At 41.5% G+C, this 26,555-nt stretch overlaps 2 protein-coding genes across 2 annotated transcripts; both read left to right on the forward strand.

The window, feature by feature from the left end:
* The first annotated feature begins 27 nt into the window (after positions 1-27).
* Positions 28-8,135, forward strand: CENPN (centromere protein N). Its single transcript, XM_064670932.1, has 11 exons — positions 28-185; positions 780-970; positions 2,072-2,117; positions 2,845-2,901; positions 3,322-3,398; positions 4,887-5,063; positions 5,773-5,874; positions 6,435-6,492; positions 6,814-6,926; positions 7,407-7,530; positions 7,821-8,135. The coding sequence occupies exons 2-11, from the start codon at positions 800-802 to the stop codon at positions 7,934-7,936; spliced, it is 1,041 nt and encodes a 346-aa protein (XP_064527002.1). The 5' UTR covers positions 28-185; positions 780-799; the 3' UTR covers positions 7,937-8,135.
* A 2,398-nt stretch (positions 8,136-10,533) lies between these two features.
* On the forward strand, positions 10,534-25,841 carry ATMIN (ATM interactor). Its single transcript, XM_064670941.1, has 4 exons — positions 10,534-10,761; positions 16,186-16,311; positions 17,272-17,471; positions 18,411-25,841. The coding sequence occupies exons 1-4, from the start codon at positions 10,546-10,548 to the stop codon at positions 20,239-20,241; spliced, it is 2,373 nt and encodes a 790-aa protein (XP_064527011.1). The 5' UTR covers positions 10,534-10,545; the 3' UTR covers positions 20,242-25,841.
* The last annotated feature ends 714 nt before the right edge of the window (positions 25,842-26,555 follow it).

Raw genomic sequence — 26,555 nt, forward strand, 5'->3', positions numbered from 1 at the left:
TCTGATTGGCCGGTTCGAAAGGCGGGCGGCGCGCGGCGGGGCCCGGACCGGCAGGGCGGGAGCGCTGAGGGGCGGCCGCGTTGGGCCGCTCGGTTCCGCTGCTCCGCTCGTCCCGGGACCCTCTGCGCGCCCCTGCCCGCTGTCTGAGGGCACTTATCGGACCGGACAGGCAGGAACAGCCCTGGGTAAGACCCAACGCCCCCTCCCTCGACTCGCACCAGGCCTCGGGCAGGGAGGGGAACTTCTGAGGGCGGGAGTGAGGGCACTTGGTTTGCTCAGAGGGGGGAACTCATCGCGGTTTGCAGCTTCCTCGTGAGGGGCAGAGGAGGGGCAGGCACTGATCTCTGCCCTGTGGGGACCAGTGACAGACCCGAGGGAATGGCTGGAGCTGTGTCACGAGAAGTTTAGGCTGGATATAAGGAAAGGTTCTTCCCCCAGAGGGTGTCGGGCGCTGAACAGGCTCCCCAGGGCAGTGGGCACAGCACCAACCCTGACAGAGCTCAAGGGGAGCTTGGACAACGCTCTCGGGCACTTGGTACAAGTTGGACTCGGTGAGCTTTGTGGGTCCTTTCCATCTCAGAATATTCTATGCTTCAGTGATTCTATGAAGGTTATTGCAGAAGGGTTTTAACTCGCTGTTGTTGGGGTCTAAGTCTCTGGTAGTGCCACGTTTAGGACTGACACCAACGTGTTGCCGAGGTGCAGCTTTGAGCACCTTCAAAGGGAGCGAATCCCCTGAGCCTGCCCGTGCCTTGGTCTTAACTTCCTTGACCTTTCAGCTTTTCCAGGTGGCTCCATCATGGATGAAACTGTGGCTGAGTATATCCGCAGGACTGTGCTAAAAATCCCACGGGATGAAATCAAGATGATGCTGCAGAAGTGGGACTTTCTCTCTGAGGCACAGCTGCAGACTGTCAACTTCCATCAGATAAAGGATAACATTTCTCAAGAAGTTGTTCAACTCTGTGAGGTAAATCCTCTCCTTTGGGGACTGTCAGTGACAGACAGGATGCATATTGAAGCACCAGTGAAAAAAATTAATCTTTGGCCCTAAAACAGCATCAAATGGCAGTTTGTAGTCTGTAAAATGCAAACCTGAACTGGTAATATCATCAGTTTTGTCTGGTTTATAGAAGTGTAGAACTGCCCCATTCTAAGTATGAAAATACATGTTTTGAGCTCTGAATTACACAAGTTAGATAAAAGCTCAGTATGTTGCATGTTTAAAAAATGGGTGTGTTTCTAAATTGTAAAATAAAGGCTCGTTGCACAGGCCTGATTTAAATCTAATTCGTATGGGTAATGACAGCAGTAGTTTATATCTTTTAGACTTTTCAGATTTGTTTGGAAAATTTCCTTGGCTAGAATTACTTCCATGCAGTGTACTATAAGCAAAAAAAAAATTATATGATCTAACTCTGATTTTGGTGCCCCAAGAATCTTTATATATACCAGGAGTCTTTATATATAATATCATAACTCAGATACAGTTATTACTGATATCTCTTGAATTCTGTAGCTTTTTGTGTTCTTCCCTTTGAATTTCATCCTCAAAGGTTAATTACCTGGAGTGTAGATTAAACTAAAGGAAAGAAGCCATTAAGTTATTCTCCTGAGATAGCAAATGTCATATTTTAAAATAGCATTTGTTTCTGAAACATTTGTATCTGTAACAAGTTGTGTCACAAAGTTTCTTAAAAATCTTTTCACGCTGTAAAGCTTAGATAAGGAGAAACCAAGTATGTTAAAATTCAGTGAAATACTAGTCAGTGTTGCATTATGTCACAAATGCCCGTTAATTATTTCTTTAATTGCTTGTACATCACACCATGTTCTGGCTGCTTCTGCAGAGGAACACTTTAACCTTGCTGAAAGAGTTTTCATTATTGATTTCTCAAAACTCTGTTGTGTGCAGCCTGGGACCAGGTGTGGAGTCTTTGAGGAGAGTGTAAGAGCTGGGGGTTCCAGTGCAATGTAATTTAAACTACCAATACTGAGAGTTTTCACATGCTAAGCAGTGGGATTGAGCATTCTGGACCTGCAGTTCACCATGCACTGTTGTTCTTTCTAGGAAAATTCTGCAGACATAAAGCAAGCAGCTGTTCTAGACATAATTTGTAAGTAAAAAAATAATTAAAATACCTTTTTTTTTTTTTTAGTAACTTGATAATGCCCTTAATTAAGTAGTGATTACTGGGGGGCAGTACAGATGCACTTGGTGTAAGCAGATCACATTTTAAATGAATCTTATTGGAGGTGACCTTGTTTAAAAAAAGCTCAAAATCAACAAAAGCATTTTTGCTTCTTCTGAGGTCTCAATAGATGTAAACTGTTGTAACCCACATCCAGCACCCAGTTATAAATGCAGAGATACAGGTTTATCTCTACTATGCACAGACCCTAAAGCCAGTAATTCCATGCCCCAGCAGGAAATGACAAAAGCAAAACTATCAGCAAATATCCAGCTGGAACTCTTCACTCCAGTATTGATTCACAGCTTGATTATATAATAGTTTAAATCTCAGGGTTTCTTTTAACATTCTACACATCTTACATTTGAGTTTGGTCACTTTGGGTGAAACCCTTCCTTAAACATTGACCCTCAGGGATGCCCTTTGTTGGCTGCTCACTGAGTTACAAAAGAACTTCCCATCTCTTTTAATAAAAAAACTGTTTTATGTTTGCTGTGAATGGTAATTTAAGAATGCTGAATAAATTATATTGCATTATCAGAAGTAATCTTTTTGAAAGTAACCTGCCTGTAAGAGTATTGTAAAATTCTTTGTTCCTCCAATTACTTTTTGACAATACATTATGTTATTGAGCAATTCCTGTCTTTCTTAGACAACCACATCTACCAAAACAAAAGAATGTGGAGTGTTTACCAGATGAGAAAAACAGGTAAAATCTCTTTCCTTGCTTCCTTTCCTTCCTTCCCACAGTTCTCAGCAACTTAGTGCTGTGCTGCCTCATATCCTACATTTTAAATATAAATATAGTCTCGTATGGATTTCTTCTGTAGAGATATTTTGAACATTTTACTGCAGTCTAGTATGGATTTTTCAATGGAGATATCTTAAATGTTTTTAGAATACTTTCTGTTAACTTCTAATTATTAGAAATTAGTGACTACTAATTAAATATTAACTTTTTCTCTATATAGCAATAATGAAGGTCAGACTTAACCCCCATTTTGTATAAGGTTATGCAACTTCAGCTTTTTCTGCTTCATTTTCTTTCAGCAAAACTAAAACCATCTCTGAACTAGTTCTTTTACAGACAATTCTTACTTCTGGGTTGACTTTTTTCCTCATGTAACAGGAGAAGAATTGGAATATTTTGACTTAACAGATTTCAAAAAGAAATTTAAAAGGAGACTTCAGTCAGCCTTGAAAAATGTAAGAATAAATCCATTCTAAGTTTTGTTACACAGCTCTGGTGTCACCAGGTTGTTTTCATAACCTTTCCTCACAGTTTGTGTCGAAAATTAAGTGGAATTATTCATTTGGGAATGGTAGGAACTGCATGTGAAATAGGAAAAATGTATTGCCTGTCTGTTCTAGCAACTTCACAATTATGCTGGAGGGAAATAAAATGGGAGTTTGTCTTAAAATGGGCCTGACTTCAAGGAAAGCAGCATGGTGGTGTCTTCTCATCAAATCTTTGCTGTATTTGAGAGCACAGGTTGCCTCAGTAAGTTGATATTTCTTTGCCTGTTACTCAGTAACAACACAGAATAAAAATCTTATCAAGCAGCATAGAGGGAGTTTGAAGTAGCCATTAAGCAGGACAAAAGAGTTCAGTTATAATTTAGATTAGTAACAACATTGTATTCATTTCCTTTTAGTTGTGGTTTTGAAATGGCATTTTGTGATGGCTGCAAGAACTTGGCTCTGGAATTTCTGTACAAAATGACTGAAAAAAACACTGTTAACAGCAAGAAGCAGTTTCTAGACTGCACAAATGAGCATGCTAAGGACAAAATTGGAAGGGAATACTCTCATTTCACTTTTTTACTAAGCAATTTGCAGAAGCCTTTTCTTCCTTTAGTTCACAGGTTTCATTTAGGCAAGGTAATAGAAAATGCCTCTGGCTAATTCCCTGTGCCACTCCCTGCCACCCAGTGCATTCCCACTGACAACAAACACAAATCAGGCCAATCACCTGCAGTTCACCTCACTCTCTTATAAGAAAAGCTTGCAATATTTCTGTTTTTCAAAAAGAAAGTTTCTCAAAACCCTCGAGAAGTATTGTTGGCCCAGCAGTTTCAACAGTTGATGCCCTAGTTGTGCCTCAGTCAAAAAGTGAGTTGTTGTTTGGTTTGTTTGTTTTTAAAGGAAGTTTTTCCACTCCAAAGTCACCCAGATTGAGTCAAGATAAAAAGAAGTAAACAAGGAGCATATCTACGAGAATAGGAAAGGGAATCTTCAGACTTTTGATTGTGTATTCTTGAGCAGTGATAAATATTATACTGGGCTCTAAAATCACAGACTGAGCAACAGTTTAGTTTCTCCAAAAATGGACATATTGGAGTTATTGCCACTAACCCTCCATCTAAACAGACATCTTTGTGTGTTGTTATTTTCCCAAAGGAGAAATCAAGGTTTTTGTAATAAGCTGGTTTTATTTTCACCCTTCACAAGAAAATATATATTGACAGGAAGAAAAGTAATATTAGAGTTCAAAAGATGATGCTTCTTTTTATCCCAGTTTCTGAGGTTACTGTTTTTCAGTGGAAATTTGATTCAAATCCAGCCCTGACCACACTTGGTTTTGTTTCTTATTCAAGCAGAGGTGTACTAAATGATATTTGGGGTTAAGAGAGAAGAAAATCTTTATGGCCACCGAAACATGTTGGTAAATCCAAGCTTTTCTTTTTCTCTCAGGTCACCATCACCTTCAGGGAATATGAGGATAATGCCATCTGGATTAGGGTTGCCTGGGGAACCCCCTACAGACAACCCAACCAGTACAAGCCCAGCTACGTCGTGTACCATTCCCAGACTCCCTATGTCTTCATCTCGGCCTCGGTGCTCAAGAGCAACTTGCCTCTGCTGTGCCAGGTACACAGTAAAGCTGCTCAGCCCCTGACCTCACCACAGCCATGGGCAGCTGGGATTGTGTTAGCTGTCAAGAGGATGGGGACAGATTCCTCACTTAACAGAATTTACTAAATTACTTCTTTTTTGTTTTTCTCCCTCGTGATAAAAATGGGGCAAAAGCCAAATCTTTGGATCGGTGCATCATGAATAAATTCAGTTCACTATGTTTTTTACTGCTCCTAAATTGTTCTAATTCCTTAGCAAAGTGTAAGGCAGTGTTTGATTAAATTGTCTCATAGAAGTTGAAGAATATTACATCACCAGGGTTAAGCTGAAGAACTAAACACCTGAGCTTATCAGGGAATGCTCTTCATTAGTTTTAAAACACCTTTTCTGTTAACTTGTGATCAGTGTTGGTAGTCCTTTTTTTTTCTCTATTTAGCAAACTTCTGCAGTAGTAATTTAAATATTTTATTATTCTGTTTGTTTATTTTTCATCTGATAAGGCTATGGGGTTTATCTTGTTAATCCTGTGAATGCTTTTAAATATTAACCTGAGCTTAATAACAGTCTATGCAACATTTTTTTTAGATATGAAAATCCTGCAGATTAAAGGGCAGTTGCTTGAAACAAAAACATCACATCGTCTAGAAATACTATATTTTTGACATGTTATAAGCACAGTGGTGATTAAGAATGATGTTAAAACAATTTCAATTTTTATTCAAAGGCCCTGATTGTTGCTTCCAATTACCATGAGATCCGTGAAATGGAGCTTCGAAGTCATTGTTTAAACTCCCTTAAAGATATTGTGTTTAAGAGATATAGCCAGGTGAGCCACTTCACAAGTAAATCCTAAGATAAGTCTTGCTTTTTGTTTCAGGCCTAGTTCTCACCCCTTAGAAGGGGGGAAAATTCACCTTTTCCAAGAGACCATCAAGTTAAAATAATATTGAACTACTGAGGTGGACAGCCTTTCTTGAAGGTAAAATTACAATGGGGATGTGATCACTTGGTATCCCACCTACTCTTTATTATTTCTTATTCCTGATGGCTAAACTCAGGCTAAAAATTACCTGAGCAATTCAGTTCTAGGATTTTTTAGCACCATTCCCAAGGCTTCTGAGAGCCATAAGTTGAAGGCTGTTAAAATGGGTACTTAGTCTGCTTGTCCATGTAAAACTTTTAAATAGGGAAGTGTTAACAAATATCACAGGACAGGCATTTTTTTCCTCAAAATTATGTTGGCTTTTTGACTTCTAGTACTGGTCAAATATTGGAAGAATACTCACTTTGAGAATGAGAAGTAAAAAGAAATCTCTAAAGTTCTTTTCAGCTACAGCTTCTAAAAGTGGAAGTGAACTAAAATATTTTTTTTCTCTCTCCATTTAGAACTTCCAAACTTATTGTCCAAAACCTCCACAAGGAAGGACTGTAGAACCAGAAAGTGGTATGTATATTTGAAATGTCATTAGTGCTGGCTTGGGAAATGAGATTCATAACAGGAAGTTTTACATATGTTACATTCCCACTACATTATCCATTCCTTGTTCAATGCCCAGTATCTCACATTAGCTTGTGTTTTTCTCTTGGTAAGCACTGAAAATGTTAAGTGATAGAAACAACTACCTTATCAAACAAAGATGGTGATGAGTTTGTTAAAATTATTATTTTCAAATTTTCACTGGAATAATCTGATCAAAAGAACAGTATTGCAGCAGCTGCCAAAGTTGTCTTTCTGTTTTCTCTTCCCTCCTCTTTTGCCCTGCAGTGGATTTAAGGATAATTCATGAAAACAAAAGTGAGAAAGAAAGAATCCAGAGACTGAACCAGGAAGCTTTTGGTAGTGGTCCCCAACCAATACTCCAATTTGCACAATATAAGGTAATAAAAGCAACCAATTTGTTTTTTTTTTTTCATGTAGTGGTAGTTAAGCTAAATTTCAAATTGAAGAAATACTATGCTTTTGACTTGTTTTTGTAAAAAATGTAGACTTGGGCCAGCAGTGTGTTGGAGCAGGAGCAGTGAGGGTTATTTAAAGCACATGCAAAGCTAATTCTCTATATAACACCATAATTCACTTGAGTGATGCACAGCTTTTAGCTGATGATCAGACATATGGACAATTTTAAGAGATATTTAATGTTTTACAATATTACTGAACAAGCTGCCTCTTCCCCTCAGCAGAAAACTGCCACGTGGTGGCACCCTCTGATTTTATTACAACATTGCTCCAGCTGCAATCACCTTCATTACAAATGAGAAACAGCCTTATTGCATATCACATTTAAACCTTTAAATAATAACATATGAAGGAAATGTACTCATTGCTTATACTCCTTGGTTAAATTTTGTGTTTAACAGCTTGAGACAATGTTTAAAAGTAGTCCTGAAATGAATGTTTTGGATAAAAAAGAACCCTTCAGATGTCTGGTCAAGTTTTCCAGTCCACATCTTTTAGAATCACTGAAATCCTTGGCACCAGCAGGTGAGTGTTCCAACTCTATAAAATGGAGGGAAAATGCTGTTTAAAATTTTTTTGAATTTAAATATCCTGCATAAGGGAGAAACCTCATAAGTTGTTTAGAAACAGATAGGAGTGTAGTAGAACAAAAGCATTACCACTTCAAAAACTTATATCTAACTATATCTTAAAATTACTAGTTTGTATGTGGATACTCAAGCTGTGGTTTTAGTTTTGTGGTTTAGTTTTGTAACACTTGTGAAAGGTAAATAATGGTTGAGTACAGCTGTAATTATTTGTGTCTCTCTCTCCAGGTATGGCTGATGCACCACTTTCACCACTCCTCACATGTATAACACAGAAAGCTAGGAATTATTTTAGAATAAGAGAGAAAAAAGGTTTATTTCCAGACAGTTTTGTAAGCCCTTAAATGTAATTTGTTTTTTACTGCTATTAATCTAAATCATCATAAACTTTAAAACAGCCTTTAAGAAAACAACTTATTCTTTGGTAATACCTTAAATTTTTTTCTAACTTATGGCTTCTTTGAATTATTCTCCCCACAGTTGTCTTTAACAGAAATCAGCCCTTTCCTTGACTAATAAAAAAAGTCCATTGCAAAGTTTAAACAGAGATCGTGGTTATTCTAAATTTAAATGTAATGACTGCTCTTAACTGTATTTTTAAGAGTATTTGTGAGGTTAAAGCTCAGTGAAGGTGCAGTGACAGAGCTGTAGCTGCTCAGTTTGCTGTCAGAGCTGCAGGTGACTCTGACATTGTTGGTGGCCCTTCTTATTGTGGCTCCACTTCAGATGGGTGGCACTCCCTGCCTGCAGCTCAGGCAAGTTTTTATCTAAATAGGTGAAGTTTGTGTTCAAAGACCATTACAGGGCATGGGGAAGAAGGGACTCTTGGAATATAGATTCCAGTAAGAAGCTTCCATCCAGCTTCAGGGGATATTAACTCAAAGACCTTCTCAAGGTCAACAAGGGCAACAGCAAATAACAAATACTTAAGAAGGAAAAATCTGTCTTTGGTATTAATGTCTTATGAAACTTTATCTTGGAGGAGTACAATGAAACAGGCAATATTTTCTTTAGACTATTCAAATTAATAGTTGATCCTTCTGAAACCCTTGCACGTTGCCACTTTTCTGTGCTTGGGGACAAGGATTGCAGGATCAAGATGGCAACAGTCACTAATGCAAACAGCTTTGCATTGGAGTTCTTTGGAGTTGGGAAACACTGGGAATGTATAGATAGTTGCTGCATTGGTTTTTTTAGATGGATTTGATCCCAGGATTCAGTTCTTGAGTACAAGTGTTTTCTCTTTAATTCTGTTACCTGGGCAGTTTTGTGTGTGCTTTGTGTAATGTGGGATTTCCAATTCACTTTGGATACCTCAGTGCTCAGAGGCAGCCTTATTTTGAGAGGTTGCATGGGCATGGTTTTGTTTTCAAACTGTAAATAAACATGTAAATTAAGTCTTCTCATAACAGTTTGTTTGGCCTGACTTAGAAATACGACTTATCATATACTGATGTTTGGTTTGGTTTTTTCTCTATAACTCACACTTTAAAAGAGGTTAGTTTAGGACTATCTGCTACTGATATGGTTTTTAGGAATTCCACCTGATTTAAGTCTTAGTTTGACAAAATCCTTCATGTTAGGATTCTGAAAGAATTCCAGGTTTTGTGTGATGGACATTGAGTTGGCTCTTACACATCTCACTCACCCTCACAGAGCCTTCCAGGATTCAGGTCCATTAAGATTCCAGTGTGCATTTCACTCTCTGCTACTTGTTCTTCCTAATGCTCTCTCCCAAATAACTTAAATGCCTGAGATGACAATGATTTACCATAAAGGTAAAGGTCCCAAATGCTCTAAAACACTGTGAGTGCCTGGCCTACTGCCTGTGCTTGCCTCTTGTTTCTGGGAAAGGCAGGCTCCATCCCCTTTATAACAACCAAAACATTGGTATCTCTGATTTTCAGAGCTATGTTTCATCTCTAACTTCCTGTAAGCAGGGATATTACAGGAACTGTGCAGCACTTCCAGGCAACTAGGTGTGTATTTATTAATTTGTCAGAAAACACATCTGCAACTCCTGGGTTCCTTCTTGCTGAGCAAGTGTCCCCATGAAGAAGGTAAAGAGCAAGGGGGGAATGTGGAGACCAAACTTGTCTTCCTGGCTCCAGCTGGTCTCTTCCAATAAGTTGGAAGGTTGGGGTTGGACTAGATGACCTCTGTTCTGTGATAATGCCAAGCAGCAGAACCACATGCAGCTGTGGGGCCAGGGGCTGGGGGATGGACACACAGCCTGGGAGCCCTGTGTATGGCATAACCCTTCCCCAATAAATGGTGCATATATTGTCCTTTAACTTGACAAATTATAGGGGAAAAGCCACAGTGTTGTGTCATTGGTTCCAACATCAGTGAATCACAGAATACTCTGACTGGGAGGGGGACCCACAAGGATCCAAGTCCAACTCCTGGCCCTGCACAGGACAGCCCCAAGAATCCCACCATGTGCCTCAGAGCATTGTCCAAGCTCTCCTTGAACTCTGTCAGCCTTGGTGCTGTGCCCATTACCCTGGAGAGCCTTTTCAGTGCCCGACCACCCTCTGGGGAAGAACGTTTCTCTAATACCCACCAAAACCTCCCCTGACACAACTCCAGGACATTCGCCAGAGAGGAGATCGGTGCCTGCCCCTCCGCTTCCCGGCGCAACCCAATACTCGCAGCCCCTCCGTTCCGAGGGCCGCACGCGCGTTTTTCCACGTGTCTCCCTGTTTTCCATGTGTGTGTTTCCCTGTTTCCCGTGTGTGTCTCCGTTTCCCGTGTGTCTCCCGGTGTTCCCGGTCCGCAGCTCGGGCTGTTTTTCCCTCGGGTCCCCCTCGCATTGCCAGCGGCCGCCGCTAGGTGGCGCTGCGAGCGGGGGGCGGGGCCGCGACACGTGCCTCATGAATATTCGCCATCGGCGGCGCCGATTGGCCGCGGGCCCCGGAAGGGGCGCGGGGGGCCGAGCAGTGACAGCAACATGGCGGCGGCGGCGGCCGGGCGGCGTGGCGGGGGCTTGGGGCGGCCCCCCGCGCCCGGGCGGGACGGGCCGCCCGCCGCCGAGCTGGTGCGGCCCTCGGTCACCGAGCTGTCCCAAGTGCGGACCAACATCCTGTGCACCGTGCCCGGCTGCGGGAAGGTGCTGCCCAACAGTCCGGCCCTCAACATGCACCTCAGCAAGGCGCACCCGCTGCAGGTACCGCCGGGAGGCCGCGCCGGCCCCGCCGCCCCCGCCCGCTCGGCCCCGCGGGGCCGCCCCTCGGCCTGGCTGCGGGGCTCCCTCAGCGCCGGGGGCGGCCCCAGGGCCTGCGGCCGGCCCGGGTGCGGGTCCGGGGGGCGGCTGCGGCGGTGGCTGTGCCGGGGTTTGGTTCGCAGTGAGACTCGGGGGGGGTGTGATTCCCCACCCTGAGGAGAATTGGGATTCTCTGGAGAGAATCTGAGAGAACTGAGATTGTTCAGCCTGGAAAACAGGAGGTTTTGTGCTGACCTAATTGGGCCTTCCAGTACCTGGAGGGAACTTAGAGGAAAGATGGGGCACGACTGTTTACAGGAGCGTGGAGTGACAGGACGAGGGGAGCGGGTTCAAACTTAAAGAGAGTAGCTTTAGATTAAATATCAGGAAAAAATTCTTCCCTGTGAGGGTGGTGAGGCCCTGGCACAGGTTGCCCAGAGAAGCTGTGGCATCCCCATCCCTGGAAGTGTCCAAGGCCAGGTTGGACGGGGCTTGGAGCAACCTGGGCCAGTGGAAGGTGTCCCTGCCCATGGCTGGGGTGGAATGAGATGGGCTTTGAGGTCTGTTCCAAACCAAACCATTCTATGATTCCAAACGGGAATAACAAAGTGTTTCTCCTTGTCTCTTGTTTAAATCTCCCCGTGGGAAAGGCCCCTGCAGGTGTGTGTGTGTGCACAGGCTGACCAGTCATGCTGAGGATTCCTCTAAAATTACTTACAGAAAATAACGAATTTTAAGCATTTTTATAAACGTACCCCAGGCAGTCAAAAGTTCTTTGGGGCTCAGCTTCTGTTGTTTCACTTGCTTATCCCTTATCCTTCTGCAGTAAGACTTTACAGCACCACTTGTGAGGTGCTGTGCAAACAGGCAGCATTTCCTACCCTTATCAGCTGTCAATCCGCCTTCATCCCAGCGCCGAGAGCTCTTAGGTGGAGTTTTTGTTTGTTGTTTTTTTTTTTAAAAATAGCTGAGTCAGAAAAAAAACCCAAACAGATGGATGCCATTTTGGAAACAGGCCCTCATTTCCATAGTACTGCTGAGAAAACACAGCATGTGCTGGTGGGGGAGGAGAGCCACAGTTCATCAGGCACACATCTGAGTGTGGCCCTTCCAGAAAGATATCCTTGCTCTTCCCAAAATCATAGTGCCAAACATGCCAGGACAAATCCTATTCCTGGAAAACTGCGTTCTGAGAGTGCAGCTTCAGCAGCCACACAATGAACACCTTTGTTGTGTGAAATGGTTAATTCAAGAGTCAAGTGTGGGTTCCACGTGCTCGTTGGTGATGAACAAAAGGGAGCAGTGTTCGGTGCACTGGCTGTCTGCTATCTCTGGGATGTTTTCATTTCGTTTGCTGACATGCACTGACAACTTCTAGTGTGGGTTGTGTGTTAGATCTCACGTGCTGGTGTGAGGGGAGGTACAGCAGGAGTTGAAAGTGTTCTCTGAGGTCAGCAGAGGCATTTTGGTTGTGAGCTGATGCTCTGGGAGTGCAGTGCAGCTGGTGGGTTACATAACCCAGGGTATGACGGGTGAGGAGATGCTGCTTTCTCACCCAGCCTCTGTTAACCAGCTCCTGTGCCTTGTGGAATTATAGCCTGCTTCAAACACCTAATTACTGGATCTTGGGGTAGCTTGGAATAAATACTGAAACGTGGATGGATGCAGATTCACAGGAACTTCTTGACTTGTTCCGAGGGCATCATAATTAAGAGTAAAAATGTTGTTGAGGCTTAAGGGAGGCTAAATATTTTAGTGTTGGTATTTCCTTTTAAGAGAGAACTGATTCCCCAGACAAAAAGAATTCAGGAGATTGCATTTGTTAGTGAGACATGAAATTAGTGAAGAGGCAACTTTGCAAATGAGAGGCTAAGAAGCTCTTGGGGAAGGAGAGAAGGTGGTACTGCTGAGGAGAAGGGAGGCTGACTTGGTTAATTTTCATGATTAAAAGCAGCACCAGTAGGACTTTTTTGACACCAAAACCCATGAGGGATTGCCATGGCAGAGGAAGGACATTTATGGTAGGTAACATTACCCTGTAAAAACAGAGTCAAGTGCAGCAGTACAAGGTTATAGTCTTGTGAGGTGATAACAAACAATTTGATTATTTCTGTTACACACCAGGACTAACTTTTGATGGGGAACACTGGCAAAAGCAATTTGGTCATACAAGGATGAGCATTTGGGGTAATGCTGCTGTGAGAAGGGCAGTCCTAAAATATCGCAGAAGGATGTTCTCTGTCAGGGCTGTAGAGTAAAAATCTGATTTAAATATGTCAAAATGAACCCAGAAGAGCTGTAGAAAAGAACTACTAAGGATGATGAATGGCAAGTGTGTCTGACAAAGGGGAATTAGAAGAATTTGGCTTGTTTGGCCTAACAAAGAAGATATGATGAATTGTTGATATATAAGTTTCTGTTTTCTGGTTCCTCCACTTAATTAAGCCAATAATAAAAAATGAGAGCACTGGGTATAAAATGACTCAATATCTTAGACCTGAATTTTTCATTTTAATTTGTTGGTCTTTTGTCTATACTATCTTATGGGGAGAAGGGGAAGACTTCTGTGTAGTTTAAATGAAGCTGGAAGAGTTCATGTGAAGGTAAGGATTCTGTGGATTCCTGGGATAGCAGGAAGGCTGTAGTCAGTGGTGCACTGGAAAGAGTAGCATAGCCTTGGGGTAGGTTACCCACTGCTGCACTGCCACAATAGTTTTTATAATAAAAATAAATGCGCTTCTCTCCATGTCCTATTTAGTAAAGAAATGCAGGAGCTTCTGCTGCAAAAAAATATGTTTTAAATAGTTGGTTACAGGCCACTGCAACATGACTTTAAATGCATCCTTTGGAGTAAGCCTTGCTGTGGCAGGAAGGCAAGATGTTACTGAGTTCCCCTTGGCTAAGTCGGTGGCCAGGATTGTTAATTCCCATTTTTTGTGGTGTTGCCACAAGCCATGTCAGCATTCCTTACAGTGCAAGTGCCTGCACTGGGAGGAGTTAATTGAACATGTATCTGCTGGTAATTGTGGTGAGTGGATATTGTAGAAATGTGGAACATAAAATCAGATATGCAAGGAAGGGACTTGTGAGAATGTCTGAAATATGACTGGCCAGGTGGGGTTTGAGAAGGTGCAAGATTAATCATCAGGAGGATTTGGAAGAGGCAAAAACAAGATTACTGTCCATATAGGGTTTCTTATATATGTAGAGTATCTCTCAACTTGCCACCACAACTTCGTTGTGGTCTATGCCACCAAAGTCTGTGTTCCAGCTGTTTAAAAACCATCTCACTGATGTTTATAAAGCTTTTAAACACTTGTCATTCTATACCTTGATATTTCAGTAGTTTTAAATAACCTGATTGTGGTTTACCTGTTCAGTGCCTGCACGTTTCCCATATTGGCTTGTCATTTGTTGGGTTGTGGCATTAAATATAACACACTTAATAACTTTTTACTTAGGAATAAGTTAACTCCAATTGCCACTTAGTGTATTGATTTCATCTGCAGTGGGAGAGGCCAAACATAGCTTTGACTTAAAAGCAAATCTTCTTTTTTTCTCCTCAAGACTTCAAGACTGACTTCGAATCAAAATGTTTCTGGGTAAACTCAGGGTTAAAAAGTATAATTGGGGCTGGAACAACTAGATTTGTTTGAGTCATGTTCCTGTTTTGGGCAGTGGCTGTAGGAGGTACAACAACAATCACAGTGATGATTCAGCAGAGATAAAACAGGCCTGTTTATGAATGGGCTGTCCATGGGGAAAACTGCTGTACATAAAGATGCTTAGAAGGTTAAAATGTTACATGGTTAAAATGTTACATGAAAACTCCCTTTCTAGAGGCTTATTCCACGTTTTCATGATGAAATGGCAGCTGATTATTTTGGTTGAGAGGCTCTAAACGTCGCTTCTTTGAGTATGGTCTGTCACTAACAAAAATGAACGTGCAGCAGTGTCAGCAGGTAGCAATGCTGGGTGTGTGGAAACATAACTGAAATACTGCTTGAAGGGATTACATTTTACACAGAGTGCCTTGGCTTGAGAGGTGATTTGAGGGAAAACAAAATAATGTTTGAAATATCCCCCTCCTCAGCTTTCGGGAAGGAAATGAGACGACCACCAAGGCAAGGCACGAGGAGCTCAGGACAGAGTTGTTGGGTTCTGATTAACTCTGATGAGGGGGTGAGCAGTGACCCCCTTTGTGTCCTGGCAGCTGAGCTACAGCCTTGGTTTGCTTCCCATGGGAGGACTGTTGTGTTCTGTGGGTTCTCCAAGTTCGGTGTACCCTGTGTAAACACAACAAAGCTGCAGATCTGCCCAAGGAGGGGTTTGGGGAGTGACCTTGCACTGCCTGTGCTCACTGCCACTGTCCTCCTGCTAAGGGAAATCAGGTGCAGAGTTCAAACAGGGCATGGTCTGGTAGATTCTTCCCTGAATAATCATCTTGGGGATGCCATCATGGACTACTGTAACTGGCTCTGGGCATTTGGTTGGCCTCCTGTTCAGTCTTGAGATGTGAGGAGACTCACAGCTACTCTGAGCATCAGATTTTTAATAGTTCACTTTTAATTTTTTGCTTAGACACAGATACCTGATGCTTCCCCTGAGACTCTTTCAGATAGGATATGTCTAGAGGTACACACCTTGTCTGGTTTCCACAGCTGTGTCCTCAGTAGCAAGAGGTTCTCTGTGGTTGAACAGTCTGGACAATCCCACTAATGTATCCTGTTTATATGTATTTTTGAGGTCCTCTGAGCAAGTTATGTTGCTTTCTTCTGTTGTGTGCCTGTGAGGGTCAGTGAGACAGATCTCATGGAAAGTCCAGGTGGAGTGGTCCCTTAGTGTTTGGAGGTTCAGAGTTTGCATACCAGTTGTTTCATAGGTGTGAGATTTGGTTTATGATGTAAATTAAATGGCAGAGCATACTTGGCATTTTTCATTTCATTACATGTAAACTCTGAGTAGTAGCAACAGAATTCCAGCATCACAGAAGTGTTGTGTTACACAGTGGAGCCTCAAGTACTAACAAGTAAAACCCATGGAATCAGCAGTCTAGTGTATTATCTGTAAAGAAAACTTTTTTTGGATCAAAAAAAATACAAAATGTGGATTTAATTAGCTTGGAGCAGTGAGTATCCTGGTAAAAGTGAGTAGTACAGTACCACTGCTCCATAAAGCTTGTTGTAATTGCACTTGGTACTTTTGATGGGATATTTGCAAAGTGGCATCCACGGGGGAAAAGCTCCATGTGAACTTTCAAATAGCTTAGGAAAGTGCCTTCAACTCATTGAGGTGTGTGAACTCAGCCAGAGTTGATGTGTATTCTGAATATAGTCTTTAAAATGCAAACCCGTAGAATCGTCAACTTCTCACCTGGTTCTTTTTCAGGATGGAAAACTTAATGCACCAATAAGGAAGGGGTTGAAAACTTCACAGAAATTCTACTGCTGTCCTATTGAAGGCTGCCCTAGAGGACCAAACAGACCATTTTCCCAATTTTCTCTTGTAAAACAGGTATTCCTGTTTCCTGAAATATTTTCACACTGGTTTAGTCCTGACTGTCTCTACTCTGCTTTTGCACTCAGATATCATCAAAGCTTCTCAGCATATCTGCAGAAGTTAAAGAACTGTAGGCAGAAACTCCAATGTGCATGTGGTTAATGAATTTGCATGTTTGCATGTTGATATTAGAGGACTTGAACCTTTTGATCAGGCAGATGCCAGTATGTTCTGCTGAACTGGAATACAGCCCCTCTCCACAAATTAGATGGAGAAAGATCAAAGGGGGGGGGGGGGAGGAATCACAGTAGCAACCAATAAAGGTCTAAAATGTGGCTGATGCTTTTAACTGCTTTTTCAAGTGGTCGAGAAGGGAGAGTTTCTCTCTGCTTTATTATCCAAATGCATTTGTTTATCAGTTACCTGTTTAAGAAAACATGTAAGACTTGTTTTCTGAGTGAGTGAGCACAAAGAGCTGGTGCTGCTGGTGCTTACCAGCAATGAACTGGGGAGACTGTAGGATTGGAGTGGCTGGCACTTTGTGCCATAAATGAAAAGGAAAAATCTTGGTGTTTGCTCTGGTGTTGACCTGTATGACTTGAGATTATTTGCTCAGTTGTAGATCTTCAGGAGTGTGCACATGTTGCTACATAGACTTACTGTGCTCTGTAGCAAGATTGATCTGTAGATTTATTAATCTTTTTCCATAGGAAGCTTTCAGTGGCTTTAAGACAGTTAAATATTTTTCTGTGGTTTAAGATACATCTAGCACAAGCAGATTTGCCAACTTTTAATTCTTTCTGTAGTTTTCTTTAAACTTGTAACTTATTAGTAGTAAGACTTGAAAGAAAATCGCTGCTCTTCAGTGCTACTTAACAACTAAAAAATTGCAAATATTTATGTCTCCCCTAAACATGATTTTCTTTTTTTTTATCTTCACTGCAGCTAATGTTTGCTTTCCCTTGTGTGTTCTAGCACTTTATGAAAATGCATGCCGAAAAGAAGCACAAATGTGATAAATGTAGTAACTCCTATGGCACAGAATGGTATTTGAAACGGCATATAGAGGTCTGTGGCAAGACTTTCCAGTGTACTTGTGGGTGCCCCTATGCCAGCAGAACAGCACTGCTGTCTCACATTTACAGAACTGGCCATGAAATCCCTGCAGAACACAGGTAAAAGTGAAGCAGTTCAGTAATGGTCACATTCATCCCCCAGTGCTGTGTCTCCCATGTGCTGCCTTTTTGTCTCCTTCCTGTTGGTTACATTGAAAATGGCTCACGTTGGCTTAGCTGGGGAGCAGTTTGCAGTTTCTTTGTTCTGGGGCTTTTAGGAGTTTGTGTTCTGTTGAAGGCAGTGGGGATTTGTCTGATCAGTAAGATCAGGTTTCCCTGTGTATAAAACAAAAAGCACTGATGACACTGCACTGCCTGGCGTGAGTGCTGATGGCTCTTGTTGCATCTGCTTTTACAGTTCCTTGAGAGTAGAGATGATTTGTAGATGTTTATAGCTGGTCACTGAGGTGTGGAATGCAGTTCAGGTTACTGTCTTTTATAGTTTAGTTGTCTTTGCAATTATTAGTGGATTCTTTTTTTACCACCTATTTTTGTATATTTAGTTTCACAGTTGTTTTAACGTGTGCATATATTTCATAAAGGGCACTCTGCTTTCTGAGGCCTAGACTGTCTTTCTTGGAGGTTCAGCTGCTGCTAAATTAAGTTTTGAGTGAAGGAGTGCTAATTGTCTGTCCAGTTTCTAGACCTTTACCTGTACACTGATTTTAAGAGCCCTGTGCCTTCAATCCTCAGTCTGAGTTAGCATCAAAGTAACACGTTAAACATCTTCAAATCAGAGTGCTTAATGTGCAAGAGGCAAGAAACCATCTAAACCTCCTCCTCCATTTAGAAATAGGTCTCCATAAAAAAGGTAGCCTTTTTTCTTTTTTTTAAATGAATGAGGAATGACATTTAACAAAACTGAACTTTATGATTGTCTTCTCATATCCACCCTCATCTGTAACTTCAGTTTGTATTTTCAGTGCAGTGATGGAAAAGAATGGAAGGCAGATGTTCTGTGCTTGAAAGAAGTATAAATTATTGATCTCGTGTTCACAGGGATCCTCCCAGCAAGAAAAGGAAAATGGAAACCTCTGCACATACTCAGCAGCTGGCAGAGAAAGCAAACGAAGCGTTCATCAGTACCCACAGTAATGCTCCTGGCACTCAGGAACTGGAGTCCTCTGAAGTGAAAGCAGTGGCCTCTCTGGAAGGCTCCCACAGCTCTAACTTCACAAACCAAATGCAGCCCAAATGCACCCCGAAGATGCTTTTGCCCAAGCCCAAGGTGGCTTTGGTTAAAGTCCCAGTGATGCAGGTGGCTCACTTGCCTGTTTATGTGTCTGCAACAGACCCTTCTGTCAAACCTGCTGTAGTGGCTGTTGATAATCAAGGTTCAGTTGTAAGTACTGTTCATTTGTTGCCTCAGTCTATAGGAATTCTGATTCCAGCCCTGGAGGCAGAGACCCTTGTGTTTAAGGACAGTATGCCTGTGTCAAAAGTGACAAGTGCTGGTGATCGGGAGCCTGTGAGCACTGGTGTGCAAGTGGAGCTGGATAAGGTTACACCAAGTAACACAGGGCAAGAGATGGGCACTGTTTGTCACAAGAACAAAATTTCTTCCATAAATATACAGACTGACTTATCTTATATTTCACAGAACTTTGTCCCAGCTGCAGCCTGGACTCCCAACTCTTGTGTGTCCTCCTGCTCTCAGACAGATCTGTCCTTCAGCTCCCAGGTTTCCTTGCCCATCAGTGTGCAGACACAGACACTGCTGCCTGCTTCCAAACTGACTTCATCCATAGCTGCTCAGACTGATGCTTTCAGTCAGGGGTGTTTCCCAACCTGTGGCGTTTCTAGAGAGACTCAAACCAGTAGGACACAGGAGTGTATTGATGGAAGAGTTCAGATGGACCAGGCTGTCATGTGCAGTGACATCTTTGACAATGTTCCTTCCTCATATAATGTTTCTACTCACATTGATCTTCCAGAAAACAATTTAATGCCTGCAAATATAGATCAAACCTTGCTGCAAAGAACTAATTGCAAGAGCCTGAATCAGGACACGGTGAAGTCTGAATCCCTGATCAGCTTCACTACACAGACTAATATACTTCCACCTCAAAATACAACAGATAATCAAACCCAGACAATGGACCTGCTAAGTGATCTGGAAAACATCTTTTCAGGAAACATGTCTGGCCAGACACTGGATAATCGTGGCCTTTTGTCTGAGACAAGTTCTAATGCTGACACACATCTGCCATCTGGTCCCTCACAGAGCACAGGGATAGACTTCGACATTGAAGAGTTCTTTTCAGCATCCAATATCCAAACTCAGACTGAAGAGAGTGAGCTTGGTACCCTAAACTCTGAGCCAGTTTTGGAGTCACTGGACATTGAAACTCAGACTGATTTCTTATTTTCAGATAGTGCCACTCAATCCTATAACTGCCGAGGCAATTCTAACTTCTTAGGTTTGGAGATGTTTGATACACAGACACAGACAGACCTGAATTTCTTTTTGGACAGTACTACCCACCTGCCTTTAGGAAGCATTCTGAAGCAGTCCAGTTTCTCCATGAGCACTGACTCATCTGACACAGAAACCCAGACAGAAGTGTACGTGGCTACTAAGACCACACCTACTCAGAATATTGAAAGCAAAGTCCAGCTCAGCAGTGCTGAGACACAGACTATGGATAGCTGCTTTGAGAACCTGGGCAGTTTATTCCTCACCAGCAATGAGACACAGACAGCAATGGATGACTTCCTGCTGGCTGACTTAGCCTGGAATACAATGGAGTCCCAGTTCAGCTCAGTGGAAACACAGACCTGTGAAGAGCTGTGCTCCTTGTTCCAGAGCTCTGACAAGCCCAGCCACTGAGTGCTACGTGATATAACTGTTCCCTGTGGTTTGAATTTAAGTTATTGGGGTGGGAGATAATGGCTTTACCAAGTGATCCACTTTGCATTATTGAATGTAGTTGTCATGAGCAGTTGACCTAAGAGACTTTTCATGCTGAAGGTACTCTCTTGAATATGTAACTTTACATAAACTATGTGTGTATAAATGGGGGGGAAGGGAGGGGGCTGTAACATGTTGATGTACATTTGAACCTTAAAAATTATGTGGTGCCTATGTTTTTTCCTCAAACTTCTTTACAAAGCTGTTACTGCTTTCATTTAAATGGAAGAACTTTTTGAAGTTGTTCTCTATCTCTCTCTCTCTGTTCCTGGCTTACATGCAGGGTTCCCATGTGCTGGACCAAAACCCTGACCTGTTCAGTTGAGATGCTTCCCTGAACTTATGGGGGAGGATTCTATTTTTAGTGTAAGCTACTTCTGTTTACTTTTTTTAGTAGCTTGTATTTTAAATCCGGCATGAACATAATAAGCCGTATTGTCTTCTTTTACTTTCTGCCTTCACAGCTCTTTCTCCTGCATAAGCTGGCACTTCCCAAATACCTGTCCTACACACTAGACACATAGAGATTCTCGAATTGTTGAACATATTTATTATTAAAAATATCTAGGAAGCAGTACCTTTTTTTTTTTTCTCTCCCTGAGCGGCACTGATGCCCTTTGAAGGGTAGGAAAAGAACTTGGAGTTCATAGTTCTAGGGAAAATTAGTATATAGTCCTTTTAGCTAAGGTGATAAATGGGACTAACACTTTTAGAGTCTCCAGGGGGGATTTGCTTAAATTATTTCTGTCTGTAAGATACAAATGTTACAATGTGTGTGCCTCAGAGACTGGAATCATTTGTTTTTGCTGAAGTTCTCTTAGCTTTATTGCGATACAAGTTGAGAAATGTTACAGTGGTTTATACCTCTCTTACCTTAACAGAAATCTTTAAAAATGGGAAATTAAATTCCTTAAAACACTCACTCACCTCGACTCCTGTTTTTGGACTTCCTGCTTCCAAAAACAACTGGAATCCATACAGCAGAGCTGGGAAATCAGCTCACAGAGGCCTTTTCAGAACAGCTCTATCTTGCTTTTGCACGTTGATTCGCAGCCCTCAGTTCCTGCAGCTTTTAGAGTTTCCCTGAGTGTAGTCAAATTCACACAACCCAATTTTTCAGACAAGAAACATCTGACCTCTTGGAATCTTTTTTTTTTAATGTTTATTTTGCCCCTCCTGCCAGTGTTTGTGGTATTTTTCATTGGCGTGAGAATACGTGAGTTGTGAATGTATGTTGGAATTTGGCCTTAAGTAATTTTTATCTCTTACTATAATATCTGTGAAATGTAGGCCTCTGGTTTGGTCCTGGACAGGTTTTAGCTTCTGTAACCTTAAAGGAAGGAGAAACCTCTTTGTGTCAAACTCCTGGGCCTGTAACATTTACTCCTCCATTGTCAGAGGAGAAGTGCTGGCTGTGTATTTACTGTGCAGCCCATCAGCAGGTGGATGTCCAAGCCTTAGGTTTTGAGGGCTCCCTATGCTTTGTGCTGCACATTCTCAACTCAAGGATGTGGGAGTTAAGTTACTCATCCATTGCAGGCAGCTTGTTTTGGTTGAAAATGAGCAGTACCCTTCTTTTTTCCTATTTTTTGTCTCTTCCTAACACTCTTTAAATTGCCATAGTTAACATGATGATATGGTGAGCATCTCGACCTTTACTGGAAATAATTTCTTTATATTAACCCTAAAACTCCCATTTTCCTCCTGAAATCCCAGCTGTGTTGCCTGTTTAATTTTTCAGCATTTCTGGGTAGGAGTTCAGACACTTCCAGTCTTTGGCTGAAGAAACTGCAGAAAGGAATCTTCAGCTCCCCAGGAGCACAGTAATTCTGCTGTGGGGAAATTCCCCCCAGGTTTCACAGTGTCTAGAGTTCTGATCTGGTGGGATATATTAAAAAAAGGAAGGCATCACTTGTAATTTTGTTTCCTCTGAAGATATGACTGTTTTATATTTACCTGCTTACTTATATTTACCTGCTTACTCTGAAACTGGGAAATAAGATAACAAAATTAGGTTAATTTATTCTGTGTTTTTTCTAGCAGTGTTGCATCTTTACATTTCAAAATGTTTTTCCTTCTCCTTTCTTCCCCTGGATGGAATACCAGAGAACACTTCTCCATACCCAGACTTCTGTGTTTCCCACAGAAATGCCTGAAAGAGAAGGTGTTACTGTGAATCTGGTTGGGGAAAAGGGTATTTTCCTCAACTGGCAGAAATGAGAAACTTCTTTACCTCTGAATGTAGAAAGTCAGTCCTTTTTTCTGCAAGAGAAGGAATCTTAGGTGCTGAAGAGCAGAATTGCAGAGGTTTGAGTTGTAGCCATCTGAGAGACCAGCTGGCATTTAAATTCCCTTGAAACTCATTTACAAATTAGAGTGATAATTGCCACAGTTCTTAATTCTTAACATTGGGGACCTCCAGAAAAAAAACCCACAGGTTTGTGTGGACAACCTTACAATGTAATCATTACCCAGTTATTGTACTTTGTAATTAAAAGTATTTATGAGCTTTGTGTGCTTTACTAGAAAGTGCACATCAGAATAGTTTCATTCATCCTATGGGTTTAAAATAGTTTGAACTTTAATTTGGTGAACACAGTACTACTACAACATGAAATTATTTACTGAAAGTGCAGTACTAAGAGGTAATTAAATATGTCTGCACTGTCTTAGGGAAGTGGCTCATTCTGACCAAAATTAACATTTTTCTTCGCAAAATTGGTTCTCCATAAATTATTCATAGAAGTCAGAAACGGGTCTGGATCCTGTGTTGTTGGCTTAAGTCGCTCAGTTTGGATTTATTAAGTATTTTTGTGACAATGTGGAGACTGCAACCAGACTTCACAGTGTGGTGAATCCCACAGTAAACATCATGAAACCTGATCTGAAATACTGTGCCTGAATATTGCCATTCCTTAACATCTAAACAAGTTCTTGAAAAAGGCTAATTTTCTGTTTTCACCATGATTTTAAAAATAAACTTCAGTCAGAACTATTTCTTGGTAGAACTAAAATGATACTTATCTCCCTTTTTCTGCAGTTTGTCTCTGATTTGGTTTTCAAGGCACTGTCTTATTGTAAGTATTGGTCAGCAGTGACTTACTCCTTTACTTGCTCTCTTGTGTATCCTCTGCTGCCATTAGAGCTGCTCTTCAGAAAGTAACATCAGATTCTCCACAGCCTTTTAGCACAATTGTGTATCTGGAAGTGATACTAATGTTACTTGTGCTTACTCTGTGCATTTTCTGCTTATTTCCATTATGCTGTGATTGCTAGATCTTGATCTGGGTGCCTGTGTAATGCTATTCTAAAACTGAATTAGTAGTTTTGTAGTTTGATTTGAGCTTTTCTTTAGTATATAAAGATTCAAACAAAGGAAACAGCAAATTTGGGACTTGCATTCTATGAGAGCATAAGCACAAACAAGCTGAAAAATGAAACATCTGTCTTGTTGCCTCCCATATTTGTTTGTCACAATGCTAAAAGTTTGTATGACAGTAGATGTTTCTTCTACTTGTGGCTTTATTTGCATCTATTTCTGCTAATACACTTTTAAATACTTTCTGCTGGGGGTAGGGAGGGAGTCCCCCCCAAACTCTTTGTGTTGGCCTAGAGAAATTGGTAGTTTTAAGTCAGAGTTTGCTAATGCTACACATTCTTAGCTATGCAAAGCTGCTTGTGTCTAGAAAATTTTAACTTCCAAAGCATATGAAAGCATTAAAAAAATGTATATATACCTGCAGCTGTAAATAGCTGTAAACCAAGCCTTGTGAGACCTCATCTAGTTTTGAACAATCCAATCAGTGTCTGTAACTTAACGTATGTAACTAACTCCTCACAGATTTTTATTCCAAGGCTCATACAGAGTCATTTTTTCTGTTGAAAACAAGAGGCTGAATTTCCCTGTTTGTCACACGGACCTTGGTTGGGTAGGGGCAGCAGAACAAAGAATGCCTTCCACTGTTCTCAGTCCTGCTCCTGCTGGCACGTGCTCACGGGCTGGATTGATTTTCTTGAGAGGCTGGGTAGAAATGTAAGTGTTGGCAGGATTGGGGTCTTAAGGGGTTAGGAGATTTTTTTTTTTTAATATCCTTTCAAATGTAGGGTAAGTCAATAGAACTGATACTGAATCAACTTGGGGTGCTCAACTTGCAAAAGAACATGTTCCTGAAATGACAGCTCAGAGGTGAACCAAATGTACTTGCCTTTGTTGTTAAGGTTGTACAGCTTCCTTTGCTTTAATATATTTCTGACATGTGCTGGTTTTTTAAACATGATCTTAATGTACAATTTACTGTTCCAAATACATTCACACCAAAATGTTGGTAACATTCTGGGCCTTGCAAGCTTTTTTCATTCCTTTTTGGTTTAAGGTGCTGCTATGATGTGTCCTGGTAGAATGGACCTCCTGTGAAGGGGCTGCATTTAGTAATTATGAACACTAAGAGGATGTTCAATGGTAGCAAACTTCAGTGCGAGGTGCAAACACACATCCTCTGTTTCTTTTGTTATTTTTTAAGAGTTGATGTGATTTTTGAGGTGTGCTGGAAGGACTTGCTGCTTAGGGCACGACTGAATTCTCCTGTTTAAAATGCCATTGCTATGCAATGACCAGAACCCAGCCCTGAGCTCTGCAGTCGGGGTTGGAGTTTGTGTGAGGGAATGTTTGTGTTTGTGTGAGGGAACCTTTGGGTTCGTGTGTGTGGCTCCTCCACTTCCCCACAGATGGTGAAGCTCCTGAAGGAACTGCCGAGTGGAGTAACAGAAGTCCCTTTATTTGTGATCCTTTTTCATATGCTGGCTTTACAGAACCTTCAACAATATGATAGATGACCTGTGGTGATGCAAACTGTGCATTTCACAACAGCCAGTGCTTTACATGCCTGCTTCAAGCACCTGCATGCAGAGCTAGAGTGACAGCACTTCTATCTACAGGTACTTGCAAGTGCATCTATGATAAAGCTAGATATGAAAGCCATATTTCTACAGCTTAAAGAATTCAACACCTGATTAGGATCTCATTGAAACTTGTGATTATTTTGAATGGATGAGTAATAAATCTCATGGGTGAGTCCTTCCCAGAGCATGTGTGAGGTAATCTCAGCAAGGCTGAGAAATGTCCTTAAAATATTTTTCTTTTCTTCACCAGTGGGATTTTTTTATTTAGTGGACAAATTTAGTTTCCAAAGGATGTTCATGTTTAATTCTTGCTGTTTAAGCCAGTAAACTTGCAATGAGCAGACAAAATCAAGCATTCATTTCTTAGACCTATTTTACAAGTGACAATCCCAAAGAAGGAATGTTGTCCTAGTAACTGTGAAACTTTTAAGTATATTATTGCATGCAGAGAAAACCTTGTGCCAAAATACTGTTTCATATTTCCCTCTGTTGGAAACTGAAGTGTTACACAAAGCTGCGAGTAAGTTATTCACGAGTACTGAAACGTTTTGTTCACAAATGAAGCACTTATTTAGTCCTGTAAATTATACATATTTTGGAATAAAGTTAACTTCAATCAATTTTTGCCTTCTGTTTTAATGGCCATGGTCTCCTGCCTGCAGAGGCCTGGGGGGGTTCAGTGCCTATTGGCAAGTAGCACCCATTGCTCCTTGACATCTTACCTTTTGAATTGGTAGAGGTTCTGTAAATTAAAACGATTACAATGTCAGTCCTTGATCTCTAGAGGTGGCAAAAAGGTTCTCCATCTCAAACCTCTCATCAGCATGTGCAAAATGCAATCTTTAAATACCTTGTACGTGCAGTGGAATGAAAAGCTCTGCAGTTTCAGCTTTCTGACAGGTGCTTTCTACAGCAGACTCTCAGGACAGGATTCCTTTGCCTTCTTCCTCAGCTTTACTATCCACCCCTCCTGTAGTTTTTAAGATCTCCAGTGTCATAACATCAAGTAGAAATTCAGCTGCCTTAAGATGATTAGTTTTCAAAGTATCCTCTAAAATTACAGTCTTCTCTAACAGCTTACATTATTTTGAAATATATTTTATATAACAAAATATTGTTTGGTTTGAATATGGGTGATACTTTGTCCCTTTTCTTCCTGCACAGTTCCCATGCTTAGCAACGACCCCACCATTTTCTGTTAGTTGGAGGATACAAAATGCTGATTTCTATTGTTCCCTGTAAATCTGGTGTATGTGAGTCAGAGGAGGTGACTGAGCTCCATCAGCTGTAGCCATGAATGAAGCATTCCCAGATGGACAACAGCAGGCTGTGTT

This window comes from Pseudopipra pipra, chromosome 14, assembly GCF_036250125.1.
Source record: "Pseudopipra pipra isolate bDixPip1 chromosome 14, bDixPip1.hap1, whole genome shotgun sequence".
Classification (NCBI taxonomy): domain Eukaryota; kingdom Metazoa; phylum Chordata; class Aves; order Passeriformes; family Pipridae; genus Pseudopipra; species Pseudopipra pipra.